Below are 9770 nucleotides of genomic sequence, written 5' to 3' on the forward strand. Positions count from 1 at the left end.
GTTATCTATCGGTTTTAGGTCCTGAGTCTGGATGCAACTGCGTCTAGGTCCGGATCCAGTCCGCCAGTTGGGGACCCTTGCCCTAGTGCACACTATTGAGACGGGCCCTAGTGGACCCTAACCCTTGAATCTCCTTACAACGCTTGAGATATGTTTATTTGTTTGGTCTTGAACAGGGTACCTCCAAAAGTGTACATACAATTTGGTGGAAAGTAAAGCCATGAGCCAAGGAAGAACTGAAAAAAGAGGAGTGAGATGCAAAATTCAAACTCATTTTCAGGATTCCTTTGCTCAAGACAAATCTATTAAGACTACAGATTTTCCACTGCTTTAATGTTTCGTCATTGGTGAAATTTCATCAAATACTTGTACATCTGTTGATATACCATATTGTTTGCAAACTGGTTCCCTATTGCATGCATGTACAATATGACCTACAGCAAAATGGCATTAACTCAGTGGTCATAAGTCTGACTCACTTTCAAGTTTACATAATAGTGGTGCAGGAATGACTTTTGCAATTTTGCGCTTCCAGTTCCATTGTCTCAAAGTCAATGGGTCAGAAACATCCATCTTCATATGTGCATATTATAAATAATGATCTAGTTCAGATCCATGATGCATTCAGTATTTATTTCTTTGCACATATTGTATAGTTTACAACTTACAGAACACTTGACCTGTATATAGACAATTTATTTCCTATTGTATTGTTGATAATTGGTGCTTTTTATATATTTAATATTTATGTAAAAAGATATTCTTTCATTACTTGTGGACTTAACTGCCCTATGATTTACCTTTATTTGTCCAGCTTTGTTGTTGCTTTGGAAGCCCAACAATAACATTTATTTTGTTGATAAATAGTAGTAGTTTTTTTCAAAAGGAGAAATTAAAAAGTCATGAATATAACAAAACTCATTAATTAATTTGCCAATATGGCCACAAATGTTCTCAAGCAAATACAATATAAGCAAGGTATCAATTTCAAAAATGTATCCGTCCGATGTGTGCTACGAGTTAAAAGGGTAGCTTCACATTTTTCTGTTAAAAGGGTAGCTTCACATTTTTCTGTCTGGCCGGTATGAATGTTTTCAGCAAGCGAAGCCTGTTTCAGTGTTCACATGGCCACCTGACAGGTTGACTTCCAGACAGGAGATAAAAGTAAAAAGTGAATCTATCCTTTTATCTGACACTATCCGTAATGTCCAGTAGATGGCGAACATGCACTTCCAATAACCACCACGGGCTCATATTGTAGGAAACTGTAGCACCAAATCAAATGCCATTTATTGCAACTTTTTTTTACATTTAATAGCTAGACTGGATATGTACTGCAGATATCCGTACTTTAATTATTCCTAAGAAAAGTGACGTCACCTTTGCCATTCATGTATATTGGCTTTCAGATACAGACACTCACAATTCCGTTTTTGATATCTAGAATAAACATTCTGGACATAATTCTTCATAGGAAAAATTATTTTCATATATCTACTATCCTATTGTTATAGGCCATCATTTCAATTTCTTCTATCAATCATGTATTGTGACTAGTAAATGTACTTATGGATCAATACCTGACATTATTGCTATAGTAAAAATGCAATTTCAAATTTCAGATTCAAAAATTTAAATTATGACTAGAAACAATGTCATTGTATATATCTACAAATGTATTGTGGATATCTGTCCTGAATATCCAAAAAGATAATACCTAAGTTATGATTAGCAACAATTATATAATAGATATCTGAAATTGGAGTTTTTCCTTTTTAGAATTATTTTGCAGATATCCAATATTTTCACTATAGATGTCAAACATATCAAAAATAAAACTGTGGATAGGACAAACGTCAGTGTGGATATCTGAAATGTTATTTTAGACCAGGAAGAATCAAATGACAGATAACTACAATAGACTATGTATCCAGTCCAGGTATTTAATGTTAAAACGGCCACACAAACACTAGTGTAAAAAGTATAAATATAGCAATATCATGAAGCAATTTAAATGAAATAAAAATATGAACTTAACTCTACTTATTTTCTTCGTCACGTCACGTCACGCGCCAGTTAACTTCATACGTGCGCGCTTCCGTAAAGCAGTGATAAAGATGGCGGCCTCCGCCGCACTAGGTAAGCCGACTTCACCGACAGTTCAGACAGTATATTTTTATTGATTTTCCCGAGGAGGTATAATCTCCAGTACGCCACATTAGGTGCGCAATAGTTTTGCAAGTGCAAGAGTCCAGCTGCGAAGGAATTTTGACGGTTTAAAACATTAAATTTAGCTTGAGAAAGTGCTGTCATATGCTGCTAGCTAGCTAGCTAGCTAGCTAGCTCGTTCGTTGGCTGGCTAAACTGGCCCACAGTCTTTGAGGAACATTCCGCACATCGGCAACAACTTTTGATTTACCAATGTGAAGCTATCCGGTCAAAAGACAAGGCTTCATATGGAGTCACCGCACACCACAAAGCCCATGTGTCTGGGGGTATCTGGGTTTCTCTGTTCGCAAGGCGGTGACGCCCCTGACTAGCTTGATAGCTGGAGAACTTGTTTGCTTAGATAACGTTAGCTAGGCAGCAACTGTAGAATCGCGGCTATCCGGAAGAAATTCTGAAAAGTAAAAGGTATTTTACCCTTGCTGCTAATGTCACGGGACCAGTCACCCACAGCGGTATGTTTTTAACATTAAAAATAGGTAGGTAACCCCGTTAATTGGCTAGCAACGGCGATTTAGTATTTCACCCCTGGCTACCCCAAAGCTAATAACTTCACTTTACCATTCAAACACTGTCCGTCTGAGGACCCTGCTGTCACGAATGAAGGCTCAAAGTACAGTGTTATTATATACATATTCACGGCAATTTGATAATGTACTAGTGTAAACCCAAGTACGTTTTACTGAATATGTGTGGTCAGTTTAAAAGTGGATGTCGCAGATTGTGTTTGGCCATCAATGTGTTACAGATGACCCTTTTTTCGCTGCCTGCCATTATGGCCGACACGTATTTAATTAGCAATTTGAAATTTGTGCTCTAAATGAAGAAATATAATTTGATCATTTTGACATCATGTAATATAAATAATGTTGTCCTTCAATGTTTGACACTATGTATATTTTCATTTTTAAAGATGGAATTTGTGATAATGACATTATAGGTGAACGTCAAAGTAGATGCATGTTCTTTTATGAAGCCCTGTCTGCATGACCACACACTGCTCAGGTGAAGTTGGGTCAGGGTTTTTTCCTGGCTCATACTCTGGAGGAGGGTGGTACCGTCCTGATCATGTGCATGTTCTTGTGCTACTTTCAGACCTGACAAACGTACCCCATCTTGTCAGCAACATGAATTATTACTTTTTAACTGCCTGTAATAACCAGGCGAGGTGTGTGCTCACGATCCTCCACGCGAGCTGGTGTGTAAAGTAGTCGCTGATTCTGCGAGGCCAAGTGTTAATTTAATAAATTCAACATACTTGGATGCAAAAGAAACATACAGCCACAAAATATACACTGCTGCCTTAGGGAAACAAGACTTGGTCAGAACCAAGGCTGGACCATGTATGGTCAGCCGTCTCAGGCGTTTTCAACTGTCAACAGTGCAATCGCACCTTTTTGACCTGGAATATGAATGTAGAAAGTTACATTAAACTAACAAAACAGTCGTTAATCATCATGCCCAACTGAGTTATTTTCTGAGTCATAGTGTGGTTAGCAGGTTGATACTATGTTATAGTAGAAATCACTGACAGATTGAACTATTAGAATCATTTTATACTATCAGTTTTTAAAATAAGTGACTAGTTGGTTTTATTTTTCACACGCACCTTCCTACAGCTTTAGTCAGCAACCTCTGTTCAGGGAAAGTATTGTATATGATTGAATTACCTTAAGTGTGTGAATAGAAATAATTCACGTCATGATCCTTTTTCTCTCTGTGTGTGTGTGCGTGTAGGCTGTGTAGTTCCACGCAGCTTTCGGCTGCTGGAGGAGCTGGAGGAAGGTCAGAAGGGAGGTGGAGACGGCACAGTGAGCTGGGGCCTCGTGAGTGACGACGACATGACACTAACTCAGTGGAATGGCATGATCATCGGCCCTCCCAAGGTGAGCCGCCCAAAGGGCCTACGACGCTCTTGCATCACACAGCTTTTCTCTCCAGCACTGGATTTAAAAATGGGATAAGAACACATTTTCTTGAAAGACAAGAAGGGGATCATCTAACTCTTGGCAGCACTTTTCAAAGTTTTACAATAAGAAAACCTTTGAGCCCTCCAAACGCTAACTGTGTCGGGTTGTTCCTAATCAGTAGAGTTCTCATTTAATTTAGAACCATGTTGCTTGTGCTAACCTGAATCAATGGCTTGTCTCATAAGAAATGGCAGTAAAATGGTAAACAGAGGCTGAGTTACATACTCATAGTAGTGAGGGCTGGGAAACAGCGTTTAATGGAGTGCATGTGGTGCATGAGGTTGCAGGTGTGACGCCAAGTCTCAGCTAATGAGCAGCAGGAGTACTGCAGATCCCGTGGTGATTAAGGTGAACTAGAAATTTGAAAACATCAAGATGCAGATTTTTGAGGAGCAGCAGGAGACGGGCAGTTTTATTGCAGTTTGGGAGAACCTCCCTTAAGTCATAAGTTATCTTTTGGGGGGTGTAAAGGTCCGTAGGTGTCACGGTTCGGTCCATACTCCGGTTTAGGAGTCACGGTTCGGTGTGAATTCAATATGGCGGTAAAAAAAAAAAACATTTGCAAAATGGTTTATTTATTTTTTTCTCATTTATTTTAAGAGACACAGTCCTCCTGCTGGGGACCGAGGTAGCATTTTGCCTTTGGGAAACTGGTAGTGGTGATCGGCACATCTGGGGGATGCCGTCAAATGTTGGATGTGTTTCCATATATGTTGTCATCCTACAACACACTGGCCTCGTCTGATACACAACTCTCTCTCTCTGTGTTGCTGCTGTAGCTGACCGGAAAGCGCTGCTTTGTCATTTGTGTTGGTTCAGCTTGTTGTGCTAACCTCAGGTCATGTTGCTAAGGGCGTACAGCATCGCACTGACAGCTTGGTGCCGTTGCAGCACCTTCTATTGGGTTGGTGCTCTCAGAACTGTAAAAAAGACCAGGCACTGCAACTGTGTGGAAATTTAGCATATGATGGTTGCATGTCATTAAAGTGAAACTTTTCATCCAAAACACACTCACCCTATAATTTGATTTAAAATTTAAAGCAAAAATGTTGTGACCTCTGATTTCTGTGACATTTCAGATCCACTTCTTTGTACATGCCGCTGGTGGATTTACATGGGAACGAGCTATATGAGGCGATGGTTTTGTTTGTCAGTCAGTTGGGCCATTAAGCTTTTCATTCAGCATACCAGGGTCTGCCCCCACGGCTGAATGCACTGAGGAGCTGGATGTGTTGAGTTTGTGTAGCTTCTGTTGTAGCGCCCTAGAAGCTCTGAGGTGGAAGGTGCAGGTTTTCCTGAGCGCCAACATTGTGGGTGGTTGTGCTTTCTTTGGTGGCACTTGCATACTGTCTACAACGTTAAGATGATGTTCTACTTCCTTGTGTGGTTGAGAAAAAAAGACCAAAATGCAGGCATGCACTAGTTAGTTTGTGTTTTTGCAGTATTGAATGTGGCAGCCTTGATCCTCGTACTGCTGTGCTACAGGAACAAAGTAGACAGCATATACTGTATAAATGTAAGGTTGCAATGGCAGTAAGTTGGGGTGTGAGTCCCCAAGGTGACTTTAGCATTTGTAGCTGTTTCTCCTATTTTCCATCAGCTAGAATATTATCTATTTCTATGCAGTTACCTTGATGCTCGTCATCGGTGCCACCGGGTCAGATTGTGAAATCCTTCTGATTCACACCTCCACATTTCCCTGACTCACTCTGTGAGCTAACCTGTCACCGTTTCTTTGATTGCAGACCGTCTACGATGGCAGGATATACAGTCTGAGAATAGAATGTGGATCCAGGTACCCGGAGCATCCCCCTCATGTCCGCTTTGTGAACAAGATCAACATGAGCTGCGTACACGGTTCAAACGGTGGGGTGAGTATCCAAATTTCACCCCTCATCCGTTCTCACCTGTCTGGTCAGCAGTCTAAGTTCGTCATTCATTTCAAGTATTTATTGGTGTGCTGTGCACTGAATCAGACATACACATCATTTACAGAGTCATGCTCTGCTAGTAGGAGCCGCTGCTGCCAGTTGGGTTCGAGACTTGACTTATGCTTCTGTCTCTGTGGTAGCTTTTAGTAGTAAGTTGTTAGGAACCCTATGATTTAGGAACTTTGTACCGCCATTAATGGTACAGTGAGACTCGACAGGTTACAAGTTTCATATGGCCTGTTTCTTTCACTGGTCCCATTTTAGGTAGATTGTATTATTTTCTATAGGAAAATGAAACAGGTTTTGTCATCAGTGAACTCTCCGTAGCATGGAATGGCCTTGACCAGCCATTGTATTTTGGAAAGGCTAACAGATGTCAATTTAAATATGAACCCTACAGACTAATCCACTGAATCCGATGAATCCGTCGTCACATTGACCTACAGAGCGTCGCTGTGAAGCAGACACGGCATAAAGTAGTCCTGCTTATTGTTTCGCCCGCCACATTGTCAGCAATGGTCTAAACACAAGCAGATGGTAAAGTAGGTAAAGATAGTTACAAGTGCTGAGAATCTCAGTCTATTTTACCATTTTGATTTAGATTCAGTGGCCGTATATTTACAAAGTATCTTCTGTTACCTTCAGGACTCCTCCTAAATAGTTCTACAGATTCAGAGCTAAAAGTTTCATCTTAAAACCTTTTCACAAAGCTGCCAGGAGTCACTTTTAGTCAGGCACCAAGAGAACCGCTAAGCTAAGAGTGAGGGGTGGAGTTGACCCAAGTAATAGCACATAGTGTGCATGAAATCAGCTTTATCCATTTAGTTATTGAAACCAGAAACCATTTTTATTGTCATATACATATACACATACACGAAATTTGCCTTCTGCATTTGACCCATCCCTGTATATAGGGAGCAGTGGGCTGCCAATGATAGGCGCCCGGGGAGCGCGTGGTGAATAATTGTTTAATGTACACTTAAGGAACTGTCAAACAAATGTGGTCTGAAGAGGGCATCTGTGTTTTGATGGAGTAGTGAGAGTTGTGCAAACCATCATCTGTGGTGTGATTGGATGAACTGCCCCACCACTAATACATTAATAAAAGCATGTGACTGACTATATGCAGGGCTCAGTGACTGATGAGTCCTCTGCCTCAGAATGTGGTCCTGTGCAGGCTGCTCTCATCCCAAAAATGAATGCACCATAATTCATAGATATCCCTCAAAATGTTTTTGTAAGTTATGCACGCAATCTTGAACGAGGAAGTATAAAGCCCCCAACAAACTGGCGGGGTCCAACAAACACTAATCACCCAGGAGACCGCTGTTTGCTCCCCACGTGGAATGAGAAGTTAACTTTGATTCATTTGTCACATTACTGTAGTTCTTTTAACCCAAATGACAATCTCTTCCTAAACCTAACTCAGTAGTTTTCTTGCCTAAGTTGCTTCCTGTCAAAACGGAAGTTTATTTTGAAAAGTCCTCTTGCATGTAACGAGTGGAAAGTGACACACATTGCTTGCTTTTGGAAAAAAAGTTAAAGAGTAACTTTTCATACAAGATATCATATGAACCGCTGTGTGAGGATAGGTTGTCATGTGTGTGTCAGAGGAAGCACATGTGAGGAATGTTGCCATGCTTTTATATTGCAGCATTGAGGTGTGAAAAGTGTCACCAAACTTGTGACTGCATTCAGCTCACCGTCGCCCAGACTCACTGTGACGTAGTCCCGCCCCCTCTCGAGCTTTCTCTGCAGATGGCACACACACAAACACTGGCGCAGACAGGCTCATACTCTGTAGGGCCAACGTTATTCTGTTGGTACCCTAAAAACGTTCAGTACCCAAACCCCAACTTCTCTCACACTCAGGAGCTAGTTTAGCCCTAAAATGCTTTTTAGACCAAAAATATTTTTAGAAGTCACTCCTAACTTTGCCAGATTTCTTCTTGTTACTTTTGTTTTCTAAAAGTGGTCCTCTTAAAATCATTTAATTGCATTCTTTGTGCCAACACACAGGATTGGCTACATTGAAGCCAGGCTCTAAATGTCTCTCTTGTTGAGGCCTTAATAAAAAGGATCTCCTTCTCTCCTCTCCTCTCAGGTGGACATAAAGGCGCTGTCGGCACTCTGTAGGTGGAGAAACTCCTACAACATCCGGATGGTGCTGCAGGAGCTCAGACAGCACATGATGCTAAAAGAGAACAGCCGGCTCTCCCAGCCACCCGAAGGCCAGGTGTACAGTAACTGAGGACCTGCTGCTATCCCTCCCTGTCCCTCTCTCACACACACACACACACACACACACACACACACACACACACACACACACACACACACACACACACACAAATCTACCACTGTCAAACTACATCATGTTATCCAAGACTCTCCACTCCCACCCACTCCCTCCCCTCAGCAGCCTCCCATTGGACAGAGAGAGGGATGTGCATCCAGACAGCCCCCAACACAAATACTGTACATCTCACTCATGTTATTTTGTCATATCTCGTGTGTGTTCTACATCCAGATTGTAAAATAATCAATGACCTGATTGAGTGTACCAATAATGCGAGTGTGTGCTGCGTTCTTCACTTAGTCCCTGTTGGGTAGTGCAGTGAGGGATTTGAATCAACTCGGCAAAACAAATCGACTTGTGTAACCCCCCCCCCCCCCCGACCTAAATGTTTGCATCATTTGCGGGTCCCCTCATGGAGATAAAAATAAAAGTAGCCCACACAGTGCTTCGCGTCAGTCTCAAATTCCCCAGCTTTCGCAAAATCCCGACGATGTGAAATTCACGGGTTTTCCCTCAAACAACTGCATGTCCAGGACACAGGAAATAACTGTTACTAGACATTCAGCAACGTATGTATCAACAGGGCCCTGCTGGCTCATCACTCATGTTCTCCGACTAGTCTTATGTGTGCCATATGGTTCATAGTGCTTTGTGATGGTGATTGATTGTTAGCAGCCAGTGGGAGGGTGTGGGGGGAGGAGAGGAACATAGTTTATGTGCTCGGCACCTCATCACCACTGTACTGTGGCCCGGGTCGAGCTGCATATTTGTTTGCTTTTGTTTGTCTGCTGTTTTTGGGTTCTTGTTTGGGTTTCTTCAGTCTCTGGGCCAACCTGTGTCTCCTCTCTCACACAGTGAACGCTCACTCAACGCAATGTACGGCTTTGGATGTTTATTTTTTATGACGGGTTGAATCTAATCAGGGTGATGGTGACCTTTTGCATGGTTTTATTTGAATTAAACGTTATTACTTTTGCACACGTTTGTGTCGTGATTCTTCAGGGTAACTTTCAGTACGCTGAAGTGGTTTCTTGTGACTTAAGTAAGTAAATGTAGTTCTAAGCCAACCTCAGTAGCTCACCTTGTAAATGGCAGGTTCAGTTTCTCAAGCCTGTCTTAAAACAATATTTAGGTGCCCATATGAGAGGTGAAGCAGGTTTTTGCTTGCTTCTTGTAAATTAATGGTCAAAATAGAAGCAACAGGCCAAGATTCTTGCTCACTTATTTCTTATGAGTCCAAGTCCAAAAATGTTGGATCCTACATTTTACATTATTCATTCAGTAGCATCTATTACGCTCCAGCTCCCAATGTGTAATGCTGGCTTTCTATTCTGAGGGATTTTT

The 9770-nt window shown here is 41.6% G+C and overlaps 1 protein-coding gene across 2 annotated transcripts; it reads left to right on the top strand.

The window, feature by feature from the left end:
• Positions 1 to 2086: 2086 nt before the first annotated feature.
• On the top strand, positions 2087 to 9406 carry LOC116400922 (ubiquitin-conjugating enzyme E2 variant 1-like). Of its 2 annotated transcripts, none has more exons than XM_031879033.1 (4): positions 2087 to 2139; positions 3964 to 4112; positions 5942 to 6067; positions 8232 to 9406. In XM_031879033.1, exons 1-4 carry the CDS (start codon positions 2118 to 2120, stop codon positions 8376 to 8378), a joined length of 444 nt encoding a protein of 147 aa, XP_031734893.1. In that variant the 5' UTR covers positions 2087 to 2117; the 3' UTR covers positions 8379 to 9406. The 2 variants fall into 2 exon arrangements, with proteins under 2 accessions (XP_031734893.1, XP_031734894.1); XM_031879034.1 differs by lacking the exon at positions 2087 to 2139 and adding an exon at positions 2657 to 2705.
• The last annotated feature ends 364 nt before the right edge of the window (positions 9407 to 9770 follow it).

This window comes from Anarrhichthys ocellatus, unplaced genomic scaffold (assembly GCF_004355925.1).
Source record: "Anarrhichthys ocellatus isolate YVR2014 unplaced genomic scaffold, GSC_Weel_1.0 scaffold218, whole genome shotgun sequence".
In the NCBI taxonomy this organism is placed as follows: domain Eukaryota; kingdom Metazoa; phylum Chordata; class Actinopteri; order Perciformes; family Anarhichadidae; genus Anarrhichthys; species Anarrhichthys ocellatus.

What these genes read in the sequence shown, in the direction of transcription:
- LOC116400922 (XM_031879033.1), top strand. Translation starts at nt 2,118, where the DNA reads ATGGCGGCCTCCGCCGCACTAG. An exon ending in GGCGGCCTCCGCCGCACTAG is followed by an intron (nt 2,140 to 3,963) that starts GTAAGCCGACTT and finishes GTGTGCGTGTAG; the next exon opens with GCTGTGTAGTTCCACGCAGC. An exon ending in TACACGGTTCAAACGGTGGG is followed by an intron (nt 6,068 to 8,231) that starts GTGAGTATCCAA and finishes CTCTCCTCTCAG; the next exon opens with GTGGACATAAAGGCGCTGTC.